The sequence below is a fragment of the Sorex araneus genome, chromosome 3, assembly GCF_027595985.1.
Source record: "Sorex araneus isolate mSorAra2 chromosome 3, mSorAra2.pri, whole genome shotgun sequence".
Taxonomy (NCBI): domain Eukaryota; kingdom Metazoa; phylum Chordata; class Mammalia; order Eulipotyphla; family Soricidae; genus Sorex; species Sorex araneus.
The window spans coordinates 170,456,848-170,471,008 of NC_073304.1; the positions used below are offsets into that span (position 1 = coordinate 170,456,848).

Below are 14,161 nucleotides of genomic sequence, written 5' to 3' on the forward strand. Positions count from 1 at the left end.
CATACAGGGGGCTGGGAAGGGGTGCTCCGGGGCTGGCAAAAGGGGAACCACGATAGCACAGCGGGTAGAGCATTTGCCTTGCACGCGGCTGACCCGGGTTCGATTCCCAGCATCCCATATGGTCCCCCGAGCACCGCTAGGAGTAATTCCTGAGTGCATGAGCCAGGAGTAACCCCTGTGCATCGCTGGGTGTGACCCAAAAAGAAAAAAAAAGGAAAAAGAGGGGAGCCAGAGTGGCAGGTCTTTATAGTAGCTTCTTCCCAGGAGTGGCAGTTGGACTTTACAGCAGAGATCCTGAACAGAAGAAACGCTTGCCCTTCTCCCTGGATTAGCAATCTAGAAAGCTTGTCGTGATTCACAGAACCTTCTCGTTCAACCCTGGATAGCTTTGCCAGGAGGGTGGGGGGCGGGTGGCGGGACATGCTGACTCAAAAGACAAAAGACCATAAAGAAGGAAGAGAAAAGAAAATTCCACCGCGAGGGCAGATTCCAGACCTGAAGACATAAAGGAGCAGAAGAGAAAAGCAATGCAAGCAGGAGCCACGAGAAGGCAAACAACACAGACCAGTCAGTCCACGCCAGCCCCAGTGACGGCCCGCCACCACGCCTGGACGGGGTTCTGCTGGAATGAACGTTTCTACAGACAAAGTCTTGGGCTCCTTTACCGGCTTCTAGGTCAGAGCCCCTTAAAATCTGCATGCTGGGGAGCGTTTAGCACAGGGATTGGGGGGCCAGGGAGATAAATCAGCTCTCTTAGCACAGAACTGGGAGTAGCCCCTAAGCACCACTGGGTGTGCCCCAAAAACAAACGCGTAAGATATGGATGGGATAACACAGAGTCTTTCTGGCCTTTAGGTCCACAGAGGGCGGCTCCAGGAGCCTGGAAGGAAAAGAGTTAAGGAAACACGACTCTCTTTGTGGACTTTCCCAGGCCAATGGGCAGCCTCAGAGGAGGGGGCGGAAGAGGGTGGGGGCGGGGTTGAAGTCCAGAGCAAATTGCAAAGTTTGGTGGAGGTCGAGTTACCCACCCGGGAGCTCAGGATACAGTCAAAAGCGGCAGGAGAAGAATCGGGGCAGGGGAGCGGAACAAAAGCCCGTTGTCAGAAGCTGGAGAATCAATGGCTGCCCCAGGTAGCTGCGCCCCGGGAGCTGGCGGTGGCCCGCGCAAAGGGTCAGCTGCTGCCCAGATCCTGTTCCTCAACAAAGTTCAGATTCCTGGCTTGGCGCCAGCAATGCCCAACTCCATCCAGTTAGCAGGAGTGGCTCTGCACATTCTCCTCCCTGGGTGGGAGGAGAGAGGGCACAGACAAGAGCAAACATGCTGCGTGACCAAGGCCACTGGCCCCCCAGTGGTGCGGGAGGCTGGTCCACAAGAGCCTGGGCAAAGCTGCAACTGTCCAGCTGCTACCGAGGCTGGGGCCGGGAGAGCGAAGGCAGAGTTGTGAGAGTTTCCTTGCCTGTTTGATTCCCTGCACCGCCTGGAAAGAAAAGAAAGGGGATGGGGTGACAGCACAGCCGGGAGGGCACTTGCCTTGCATGCAGCTGACCCACGTTCAATCCCCAGCATCTCATATGCCCCCACCCCACCCCACCCCAAGCAGGAGTAACTCCAGGAGTAATTCCTGAGTGCCAAGGCAAAAATGAGACCTGAGCATTGATTGCCAAGTGTGCTCCCCATCGCCTAAAGAGAGAGAGAGAAAGAGAGAAAGGTAGAGACTGAAGAAATAATATGGGGGTCAAGGCCCTTGCCTTGCCTGGGCTTGCCTGGGCGCATGCCACTGGGTATGGTCCAGAAACAAACAAATAAAAGGAAAAAAGTGCCATAGAGGTTTTTTGTGTTTTTTTTGTTTTTAAAGAAAGAGGGGCTGGAGTGATAATACAGCAGGTAGGGCGTTTGCCTTGCACGAGGCCGACCTGGGTTAGATTCCCAGCATTCCATATGGAATTCCCAGAATTCCAGGTAGTTGGTACATCACTCATTCTGGGAATTCCATATGGCCCCCTGAGCACTGCCAGGAATGATTCCTGAGTGCAGAGCCAGGAGTCAGCCCTGAGCATCGCCAGGTGTGACCCAAAAAGAAAAATAAAGAAAGAGAGAAAGAGAAAGAAAGAAAGCCTTTTCCAGGGTCTGGAACAACAGTACAGGGGTCAAAGGACCAGGCTTATACTTTGCATATGGGAGGCTGGAGTTCAATTTCGAGGGCCAAATAGTCCCCCAAGCACCAAGCTGGGAGAAATCCCTGAGCACCACTGGGTATGGCCCCATAACTCCCCAAATCCATCCATAGATATATGAATAAATTTTTTAAAAAAGTAGTTGGTACACCACTCATTTTGTTTTGGGGTCATACTCAGTGGTGCTGAGGGCTTAATCCTGGCTCTGTACTTAGGGATCACTCCTGGCAGGGTTTAGAGAACCATATGGGATACTGGGGATCGAACCCGGGTCAGATGCGTGTAAGGCAAGCACCTGGCCCACTGCACTTTCTCTCCAGTCCTGCACACCCATTGTTTTTGAAAACAACTTGTCTATTATAAGTGTTGCTCCTCTTGCGCAGAGATTCCCAGTAGGAATGGAGCCAGCAGGCAGGTAAGCAGCCGCTGGTAACTAGTGTCTGGGAACTACTAGAGATATTACCCAGCCACCTGCCCTGAAGAAACCTGAAGGCAGAGTGGAGCACCCTTTTGGAGATGCAGAAACTGAGGTGCTTCCCAGACAAGGGCAGGAGCCCCTAGGGAAAGAAAACCCCCACCCCACCATGAAAAACACAATGAGAGGACTAACAGAAATAAAAACCCTTTTCCCATAACAAGCCCTAACCAGGTCCTTCTTTGCATAGGAAGCTCCACGCTGGGACAATTTGGGAAAGCCCCTACAAAACCAACTTCGCGAAGGCAAGTGGCATGCATCCCCCATTTTGGAGCTCGCCTGCATCTCAGCCTGAGTCGTGTACTTCCATTCTTTCACTTGATGGGGAACGCTGGGCGCTCTCTTCCCTCTAGAGAACCCAAACCTGGGAAGCTTCACACAGATCAGGACTGGTTGTCCTTTTTCTTCAGAGCATCCCCTTGGGGCTGGAGTGATAGCACAGCGGGTAGGGCATTTGACTTGCACGCAGCCAACCTGGGTTCAATTCTCAGCATCCCATATGGTCCCCTGAGCACCGCCAGGAGTAATTCCTGAGTGTAGAGCCAGGAGTAACCCCTGTGCATCGTGAGGTGTGACCCAAAAAGCAAAAAAAAAAAAAAAACAAAGAGCATCCCCTTGCTCCAGCCTGACGGGCCACAGCTCCTGAAAACTCGGATGGTGGTAGGGACCAGTTCCCCCTCTGTGAAGATCAAATGGATGCAGGCGCAGCTGCCAGTTGCTCAGTGAGACTTGTAGGGCCAAGCATCCACAAGTACAGGTGTCTGCGGCAAACTTTGCCAGTCCTACTTCCCCCAGGCATTTCCTGGGGAGGCAGCTGGGTGGAACAAGAAGGTGGTGGAGACTGAGGGGGTGGAGCGGTCACCCCACTGTCTCCCTGCTCCCTCCTTCACCCAAGTCTCATAAGACATCTGTCACAACATCAGGATGCAGGTGGCTACATCATAAACTCAGAAGATTCAAAAGCTGTAAAAGACACCTGTCCCCCTGAATACATCTTCCCACCCTAAGCCAAACTGTTTTCTCACCATAGAATGAAAATAGTGTTCTGTGAAGCCAGGAAAAGAAACAATGCAGTTTGGGACCAGAGTGATAGAACAGCGGGTAAGGCGGTTGCCTTGCATGCAATCAACCCAGGTTTGATCCCTCGGCATCCCATATGGTCCCCAAGCACCACCAGGAGTGATTCCTGAGTGCAGAGCCAGGACGAACCTCTGAGCATCACCGGGTGTGACCCAAAAAGACCAAAAAACAAAATAAAAAGAAGTTGTTTAAAAAATGCAGTTCAAAAAGGGAATTCCCTGCCATAGTGGCAGGGTGGGGTGGGGGGGAGGGATGTTGGGTTTACTGGTGGTGGAGAATGGGCACTGGTGAAGGGATGGGTTATCGAACTTTGTATGGGGGAAACATGAGCACAAAGATGTATGGATCTGTAACTGTACCCTCACGATGACTCTCTAATTAAAAATAAACTAATAAAAAAAAAAGAAAAACAGTGAAATTCAAATCAATGGAATGAACTAGGTGACCATCTAATATTGTAAAACTATCATGTTTAACTTCATAATTATAAAAAGCATATCACATGCATATAATAAAAATTCATTTTTAAAAAAAGTATAAAACAGTAATATGGAAACTGTTGTAAACTACATTGCCTAATAACATTTCAATGCTGTTATTTGTTTATGCTGTAAATTCCTAGTAATTATATTTTAAATTTAAAAGGAACCAGCTGAATTTAGTGTTTCTAGGACTGAGTTGGTAATTCTTTCTTCTCCTTCAGTTCCACATAAGACATTTATATATCTGGAGAAGACTTGATAATAACTGGGGCCAAAAAAGACTTGTGAAATAAATCCAGTGAACTTCCTTAAACTTTTGTCTTAAATTTAAGTATGCAATATTTTACCTTATTTCCCAAACATTTGTTTTTCTAATTAAAGCTTACCTCTGCCTCACCTGCTGGAAAAAAAAAATTCAGTTCAGAGGATCATTCAAAACAAGTGTTGTGTGTGTGTGTGTGTGTGTGTGTGTGTGTGTGTGTGTGTGTGCGCGTGCGCGCGCGCATGCCGAGAGTGGGGTTTTGAATCACACCTGGAGGGACTCAGGGTTATGTCTAGCTCTCTGCTTAGATGTGATAATTTACAGTGCTCAGGGGTCCCTATGTGGTCCTGGGGATTCGAAACAGGGTCAGCACAAAGTGGCATAAGTAAGGCAGGTGCCTTCCCTTCCATACTATTTCTTCAGACTTCCAAGGAAGCATTTGGTTACTCTGTGTCTAGGTTTTTCCCTCCTAGGATATATTTCAAGTTGTTGTGGTCAGCTAGACTCGACAGACAGAACAGCATAAGACATTTCTGCCGGGGGAGAGAATGTACATGAAGAGGGCAGAGGGTGGGGGTGGATGGCAAGGAAGAATTGCCATGCTTGTCGCTGGTGAACGGGGACCTTTGAGCATGAATAGGGATTCTGGGCAGAGAGAGGGGGAACAAAAGCATTCTTGTCGGGGCCCAGGGCAGGGAACGTGGTGTCCACAGGGCCCTTCGAGCCTGTCTCTCCAGCCTAGCCCACAGTGAGTGGCAGCCCAGGATGCTGGAGAGGAGGCCGGGCCCGGAGGCTAGAAGTTACCTTTGCCCTCTTAAGATATGAACCTGGGGCCAGAGAGATAGTCCAGCGGGGGGGGGGGGGGGGGGCATTTGCCTTGCACACAGCCAACCTGGGTTCAATCCCTACCATCCCATATGGTCCCCCGAACACCGCCAGGAATGATGCCTGAGTACAGAGCCAGGAGTAACCCCTGATTTGCCAGGTATGTTCCCCCCCCCCCCCGAAAAAAAAGTAAAGTAGAATTTAAAAGAGAAAGATTTGACAGTTCAATCTTCAGGCCTGCAGAAGAAGCCTGTGGCCTGAGGAGGGCTGAATTACTCTGTTATTTCCCAGAACCAAACACAAAATAACAAGGAAACCTGAAAGCATTAGTCGTCACCTGCTCTCCCAGCCGCCCAGATCAGTGGAAGTCCATCCTCAGAAGGTTTTCGGAGGACCCGGGTATGCCCAGGCTCCCCCAACAACACCTCCAGACTTCTGCTTTTTTAGGTTTGCTTTTGCTTCCTCTGGTTTAGACAGCGGCAAGGATCAGGTGGCAGGGGGTGAGGAGGAATGAGTCCTGCAGAGACTGGGGCTCCAGCAACCCCACAGAAGAGTGGGGGGCTGGGGGGGCTGTTCTTTTTGCTCCTCCACCCTGTTTCCAGTTTCCTAGAGATATTCGCAAGTCTGGACGGAGACTGAGCTCACATCTCGCACTCCAGGCCTCACATCACGCCCCCCCACCACCCCCGTCTCCCACCTCCATGCCCTTCACCCACCTCCCTGGTAAAGCCTCAGCAACCATCTTCCACCGACAGAGGTGTGAGAGGGAGAGCATGGGTCTGCCTTTAAGGGGTCTTTGGAGGACTGGAGCAATAGCACAGCGGGTAGGGCATTTGCCTTATACACGGCCGACCCGGGTTCGATTCCCAGCATCCCATATGGTCCCCCGAGCACCGCCAGGAGTAATTCCTGAGTGCAGAGCCAGGAGTTACCCCTGTGCATCGCCAGGTGTGACCCAAAAAGAAAAAAAAAGGGGGGGTCTTTGGGTGGTACCTTTGTCTCTCTTTCCCCACCTCCAACCACTGGGCACAAAGCTGGCCCAGCATCTAATATTGTTCATCAGTGAACACACTCAGTTAGCAGGGGCCAATTCATTCTTAGGACTGTCATGTGTCTCCTGAGAAAAGAAACAGATGCCTTTATCTCTCTGCTGTTACTTCTCTCCTACTGAGTATGAAGCGAGGTGGCCAACCCCAAACCAGTTCAGCCACTTACTAGCTGTGTGACCTTGGCCATTTCTTTCTGTCTCTGTGCCTCAATGATCTCACATAGAAGTGCAGAATCATAATATCTACCCCAGAGGCTTGGTATAAGAATTAGGTGAGAGCCTGTACTTAAATAAAGTTGCATGCCTACGGAAAACACCTCGTAAAATGTAGTGGTCTGTGATTATACTTCGTACAGTGATTTTGAAGACTGTTCCTGTGTGACCAGTTTGGTCAGAAGTCTCGCGATATCTTACAAAGTTAGACACACAACAGCCACAGTTCTTTCTTTCACTCCTAGGCATCTCCCTAAGAGAAAAAGAATACTTAAGACAAAAAAAAATTTTTAAGAATACTTGTAGGAGCTTTATTCATACTAGTCCCTAATTGTCAATGCCCCAAAGTTCCATCAATAGAAGAATAAGTATTGGACTGGAGCAATAGCACAGCAGGTAGGACGTTTGCCTTGCACACGGCCAGCCTGGGTTCAGTCCCCAGCATCCCATATGGTTCCCCGAAGCACTGCCAGAAGTAGTACCTGAGTGCATGAGCCAGGAGTAACCCCTGTGCGTTGCCAGGTGTGACCCAAAAAGAAAAGAAAAGAAAAGAACTATTCTTTAAAGTACTCTAACAAATGGTGGAAGGAAGATGAAATGGTGTTGGAATATAGAATGCCTGTAACAATTCATTGTGAACAATTTTGTAAACTACAGTGTTCATATAATGGGTTTATATAAGGGGAAAATGAAAATTAAAAAAACAATAATAATACTATATTTAAAATACTAAAATATAAAATGATAATAGCAAATAAAATACTCTAATAGGGACCAGAGTGCCAGTACAGTGAGTAGGGCATTTGCCTTGCACACAGCCGACCCAGGTTTGATACCCAGCACCCTATAGGGTCCCCCAGGCCCACCAGGAATAATTCTTGAGTGCAGAGCCAGGACTTAGCCCTGGGCACAGCAAGGTGTGTTCCCCCCAAAATAAAATAAAATACTCTAACAATGGGGTGACCGATGGTCAGCAATTAAAAAAGACAAAACTAGACCTGGAGTGCTAGCATAGTAGGTAGGGTGCTTGCCCAGCATCCCATGTGTTCCCCCCAACTCCACCGGGCATGTGAACTGTGCTGGGCCAGGCTGAGAGAAAAAGCTTCACCTCTCCAACGCCTTTAAGCATTTTGTTCCATAAACATCACGGAGACCGTGCCCGTAGCTGTGAGAACACGCTAAGGCTTCTTGGAGGAGCTCTGAGCTTGCAATTAGCCGCTTGCTAAAGAGCCAGCACGGAGGCTCACCAGCAACACTCAGCAAGACCAGACTCGACAGGACGCGGCCACCTGCCCCTCCCCTTTTCGCCACCTGTCCAGCAGGGCCCTCTTGGGGCTTCGCTTCCTCCTCTCGGCCTTGGCTCTTTCTGCTGCTCTTGCAGATTCACGCGGGAGGGTTAGGGAAACAGCAACCCAGTGCTAGGACAGAGGCATCTGTTCCAGGCAAAAAGGGGCACAGAAGAGCACATGGTTTTAGGGGTCAAGCACTCAGAAGTCTCGCGGGTCTGTTCCCCTAGCCAGCCTGACGCGCTATGCAGACAGTCCTCACTCCTTGAGGGATTAGGAGAGGGTGAGCGAAGAGTCTGTGCTCAAAGGGAAATACCGGATTAAACAAACTTCAGGGAATCTGTTTCCTGCTGGGGCAGTGTGCCTGGAAGTGTAGACAGATCACCTGGAAACTGCCCAGGATTCTCCAGGAGAGAAACAGCCTGAGTGAAAGTCTGCAAACAGGCTAAGTGCTAACTGACATGGCCACGGGACAAGACAGTCTTGGAGGATTCAGTGGTTTGGGGTATAGAAAAGTGTGGAGGTGTCCCGACCCCCACCCTACCCCCTCTACCTGGGAGGAGCCAAGTGGCATGAGCCTCCACCAAGGCCAGTGCGACAGCATCCAGTTTGGTTCAATGGATAGAGAATAAATGTTCTCCGCCACCAGAGGGAGCACAGATGAGCCCAATCTCTGGAGTCCGCAGACTGTCAAGAATCTCTAGGGATGTTGTGGAGGGAGAAAACGCCAGATGGGTCAAGAGTCCCTGAGGAACTTGGTCGAGGTTATGAGGTTGACTTCAGGACTGACGGATGGAAGACGATTCTTTCTAGCAAAGGGCCTAGAAAACATAAAACAGAGAAGAATGTCACGGGAACCGATTTCATGAGGGTGAATTTCATTGGAGTGTCCAGGCGTGAAAGGTTCATAGGACCTGTCTGACCCCCAGATCCTACAAAGGTGTAAAGTCAAGCTTGCTTAGGCATCAAGGAGAGTAAAATTGATAAAATACAGAGAATATTAGCTTGGTTCCTGTGCAAGGATGGCATACATGGTTGTCAAGTTTCTTTAAAAGAAACTAAGAACCAGAGAGATAGTAGAGGGGAAAGACATGTCCCTTGCAGACAACTGACCTGGGCCTGATCCCTGGCACTGCATATGCTCACACCCCTGCAGCACAACCAGGAATGATCGTAAGGGCAAGGGAAGGAAGGAAGGAAGGGAGGTAGGGAGGGAGGGAAGGAAGGAGGGAGGGAAGGAGAGAGGGAGGAAGGGAGGGAGGAAGGAAGGAGCCAATGATTGAGAACCCTGAGCTTCTGCCCACAGAACTGAATGCACCAAGGGCGAAGGAACCTATGGACAAAGGTGGGAGCCTATTGATGCTCTGGAGCTGGGGTGCCACGTAGCACAGTGTGCTGAAAGCATTCATTGTAATACTAGTCATGATCCCTTAAGGAAAAATAAGATAGAGCTAAGGCCAAAATAAAGTCAGGATCTCCAAGGTGAACCAGATCAAAGGAGTTAAATATTAAGATAGCACAAATCTAATTAGCCTGTTTAACAATGACCCAGCGGGCCCCCGCGGCTAAATGTGAGACATCTATTTTCAAAGAAACGTGGGATAGGAGAGAGAGTGCAGTGCATGTAGCCAACCCTAGTTCAGTTTCTGACACCACGTGATCTAAGAATGCAGGGAGTGACCCTGAACAGAGAACCAGGAGCAACCCCTAAGCTCTGTCATTTGTGGCCCAAACCACTCCCGCCCCCCCTAAAAAGTTCATTGGCAAAGGGTTCGATCTGATTGGAATCAACCTGATATAGTTTGATCCACTCTAAACTTGTTAGAACCAGTGTGATCTGGTTTGAACTAGTTAAATCCAGTTGGAGCAGCCAGCATCACTGCCACAGACTGGCATTGGCACATGTTAGCACTGACTGGCACAGATTCCCACCATTTGCCACAGACTGGCACATTTTTGCAGAGGGTGACATAGGCTTGGTATTGACTAACATGGACTGGCACCGGTTGACATCTCCTGGCACATGTTGGCATAGACTGGCATTATTGGCAGGATCCAGCACTGTCAGGCAAGATTGGCATCTGTTGTCATCGACTGGCACAGGTTTGGCACTGACTGTGATGATTGGTGTATATTGGTGCTATCTGAACCAATTGGTACTAACTGGCCCTGTCTGGCACATGTTGTTACTGGTACTGGTTGGCACTACCTGGCATATATTAGCATGAGTTGACAGTGTTATTAACTGGCACAGAGTGGCACTACCGGTCACTGGTTGACATCAGGCTGGCACTGGTTAGCAGAGACAAGCACAGATTCTCACTGACTGGCATGGGTTAGCACAGGCTGTCACAGTTAGGCACTGACTGTCAAAGAATGGCACAGACTGGCAATGGGTTGGCACTGGGTGGCACTAGGTGGTATATTGTACAACAGTGTCATCTGGCAAGGCTGGCACTGACTGGCATAAAATGGCATCAGTTACATGGGTCAGCACTGGCGAGTACATGTTGACACTGGCAGGAACGGACTGGCACTGGTTGTCAAAGAGTAGCACAGGCTGACACTGACTGGCACCAGGTGGTAATGCTGGCAACAGCTGACAGAGAATGGCATAGACTAGTGCCAATTGGTGCCAGTTGGTATGGGTTGGTAAGGCTAGCACTGTCTGGCTCAAGCTGGCATAGACTAGTATAGGTTGCCACTGAATAACATGGGTTGGCACAAGCTGCCACAGAGTGGTGCAACATGGCATATGCTAGCAAAAACTGGCAAGACTGGCACCTGCTAGGACAGGGCAGTACTATCTGGCACAAGGTGGCACTGGTTGACTTGCACAGGAGAGGCCTCCCCTCTGCCCCAGATCCTCACTTCCTGACACGGCTTGTTTTCTGAGGGTTAGGAGGTGTCCTTTGAAGGGAGTTCCACTGAAAAGGGACCGTAAGCAAACGAAATCACCAGCGGCTACATAACAAACACCACACTCATTAGATACATGCACCATACCCGTTATATACATATATCATACCCATTACATACATGTACCATACCTGTTACGGACATGTACCATACCCATTACATACATACACCATACACCATCAGCTTTCGCCAGCGTCCTTTGGTTGTTCTTAGGGAACAGTGGACAAAGCCAGCTCTTCCCGTCAACCCAGGTGGCTGACTCCGCCTTCATCATCTCCAAGTGACGCAGGCGCTGCAGGCCGGGGGGCCTCTCCACACTTCCTGTGTGGGGTTCAGAAACCTGCCTCCGAGCCCCGCCAGGTGCCTGCTTCAGAAAATGGTAAGTCTCCCTCTTTAAAAAGCCCCCTTTCATCCTGGCCCTGGGATCCCCCTCTCCGAGCAGCTGGGGTTTGGAAGAGGGGCCTCTGGCCTCTTCAAAAGCAACAAGCCAACCACCTCCGCCATCTTAGGTGGAGCAAGTGTCCGGGGAGACGAGGATGCAGCCGGGGGTGCTCTGGAGAGTTCTGGGACCTCTGCATCTTATCAGGTGAGTGGGCTGGAGTGGAGGGGGGTGGACTGGGCTTGCCTGTGGGACCCGGGAGCTCGAGTCCCAGGAGACACGGGAACTGTTTGTGCTGGGCCAGGGTGGGGAGCGAGGCCTGAGAAGGGCCGTAGGTCACATCTATGGAAAGTAAAGAGTATTTCCTGCCTCTGGGAGCAAGTTCACTCTTTTCAGGATTTGACCCGTCCATTTGGACAAGAACCAACAACGCAGAGGCCAGAGGCTGAGCCCAAACTCTGGGTTTAGCAACACCTCTGAAAGTATTATTTTTTTTAAAGTATTCACAAATTTTGATCCTTTTGTAGCTGACCAAGAACATTTTTGTTTCTGTTTTTTGAAATCACATCCGCTGTGCTCAGGGCTTACTCCTAGCTCTGAGTTCAAGGAGCACTCCTGGCAGGGCTCAGGAGACCATATGGGGTGCCGGGGATCAAACCTAGGTCAACCACAGGTAAGACAAGGGCCCTACCTGCTATACTTTCCATGAATTTTTCATGGTTTTAATCCTTCTTGAAGCCAGGTAGAGTATAAATTGATAAATCACCCGCCCAGGATGTAGCTCAGCCACAGAACATTTGCTTCACCTTGTGAGATCCTAGATTTGATCCACAGCATGAAAAGAGAAAAAAAGAAAAAGAAAAAATATATATATAGTAGGGATGAAGGAGGCAGCCCCAAGGGCAAGAGTGTGTGTGTGTGTGTGTGTGTGTGTGTGTGTGTGTGCGCGCGAGCGCGCGCTTTGCAGACAGCAGTGTCCGGTGTGATCCCTGATGTTGTGATTCTCCTGAGCACATTCTGAGCCCCCGAGCACCACAGGGTGTGACCAAAAAACAACACCCCCAAAAAAGCATAAATGAATTGACATCCAGCAAGAGCATGTTCCTAGCTGCTGTGAGAGGAGTCAGATTCCAGTGAAAAGCTGCCTCGCGCATTGCAGGCCGCACCCTCACCTCGGCTGGCCCTGACGCCCCCACACTCTGCCTCTCTACCATGTCCTCCAGTCATAGCAGAGGAGGGGGAAGGCGCAGACCCCACAAACAAGTTCGGAGATTTGTTGAAACCCCCGGAGTCGGTCATGGCTAAAGCCACTCTGGGAAGTATGACAGCCTGTCTATCTGTCTGTCTGTCTGTCTGTCTGTCTGCCCGTACATCAACAAGGCCCTGGATAGGGGGCAAAAATGGGCCTGGATGAGTCCTGGATGAGTTTCTTTCGGAGTACAAGAAGAATGCTCTCTCGGCTGGGGTCCTGTCCTAGGGGACACTGCCGAGATGTTCCCACTTCATGGGGGCTTTGTCAAGCTTGAACACCACTCAGCTGTGGAGCCTGCTGGATATGGAAGCTTCTACTTTAGTAGAACCTAGAGCGTAAGCTATGGGGGAGAGAGAGAGAGAGAGAGAGAGAGAGAGAGAGAGAGAGAGAGAGAGAGAGAGAGAGAGAGAGAAAGGATCAAAAAACCTAGCATCCCTAGATTCGGTGTTACAAGAATGTGTCCATTGTTCTGAGTAGGGACAGACGAAGGACGAAGGAATGTCACCCAATCAAGTAAATGTGATCAGAAGAGAATGATTCAGAGTCATAGAAACTTCCAGGCCCAAACAACAGCACAGCAGGGAGGACGTTTGCCTTGCACACATATATGGCCAGCCCAGGTTTGATTCCGGCAACCCATATTGTCCCCTGAGCAACGCCAGGAGTAGTTCCTGAGTGCAGTGCCAGGAGTAACCCTTGAGAATCATAGGGTGTGACCTAAAAAAACAACAACAAAAAAATTAAAATACAAAATCCACAATCTTCAGGCCAGGCCTAGGAAACCATCCATCGTGATGAATCCATACAGTTGCTGAGAGCTCTGGGGTTCCAGTAAAAATGTGATCACATTCCCCCAATAGGATCTAGTTGATGAGTAATCAGATAGTCCCAACTTTTTATCTCTGGCCTTGGAGAGATGACAGTGCCGTGTACATAGCCAACAGGAGTTCAATCCTTGGCATCCAATAAAGTCTCTCAAATCCTGCCAGAAATGACCCCTGAGCACAGAGCCAGAAGAAGGCCCTGAGCACCTCCAGGTATGGACCCCCAAAACAAAGTATTTTTCCATCTCTTTCTCAAGCAGAAAAGAAAATGTAAAATAGAGCCCAGGACTTGCAGGAGCTAGGGGTGTAAGAAGCCCCTCACTGTGTGAACCTGGCCTGCCCAGAGCTCCCCAGTCTGCCCAGAGCCGGATCTCCATGGGGAAACTTTCCTCTTGCTTCTGTCACCTAAAAAGGCAGCCCCAAACCTTTCTAAGTCCTGTTGGCGAAATATTGGGGATCCCAATTTAATAGTAGATGCTTCCTCGCTGGTCCCCAAAGTGCCCAGGCCCCCATGGTCAAGGTTCAAGCCTGGGCCCCTGACCTTGGATGCAGGGATGCCTGTGAGCCAATGGAGCTTGGGTCACATCCAATGTTCATCAATGGTCAGGACAATGATACAGGCCTTTTTCTGTCCAGATGTGAAGCGGAGTGATAGTACAGCAGGTAGCGCATTTGCCTTGCATGCGGCCGACCTGGGCTCGGCACATATAGATCCCAGTATCACATATAGTCCACCCATGTACCACCAGGAATTCCTGAGTGCAGAGCCAGGAGTAACCTCAGAGCAATCTCTGGATGTGACCCAAAAAGTGAAGAAAGAAAGAAAGAAAGAAAGAAAGAAAGAAAGAAAGAAAGAAAGAAAGAAAGAAAGAAAGAAAGAAAGAAAGAAAGAAAGAAAGAAAGAGAGAGAGAAAGAAAGAGAGAAAGAAAGAGAGGAAGGA

At 49.8% G+C, this 14,161-nt stretch overlaps 1 protein-coding gene and 1 pseudogene across 1 annotated transcript in view; both read left to right on the forward strand.

The window, feature by feature from the left end:
- The first annotated feature begins 8,800 nt into the window (after window positions 1–8,800).
- Window positions 8,801–8,896, forward strand: LOC129403909 (U6 spliceosomal RNA; annotated as a pseudogene).
- A 3,545-nt stretch (window positions 8,897–12,441) lies between these two features.
- The window catches only part of LOC101545393 (T-cell surface glycoprotein CD3 epsilon chain), a 14,559-nt gene continuing 12,839 nt past the window's right edge, over window positions 12,442–14,161 (forward strand). Inside the window, exon 1 of the mRNA XM_055132180.1 lies at window positions 12,442–12,463. Within this exon, the coding sequence (XP_054988155.1) occupies window positions 12,442–12,463 (22 nt within the window). The remainder of the gene's footprint in view (window positions 12,464–14,161) is intronic.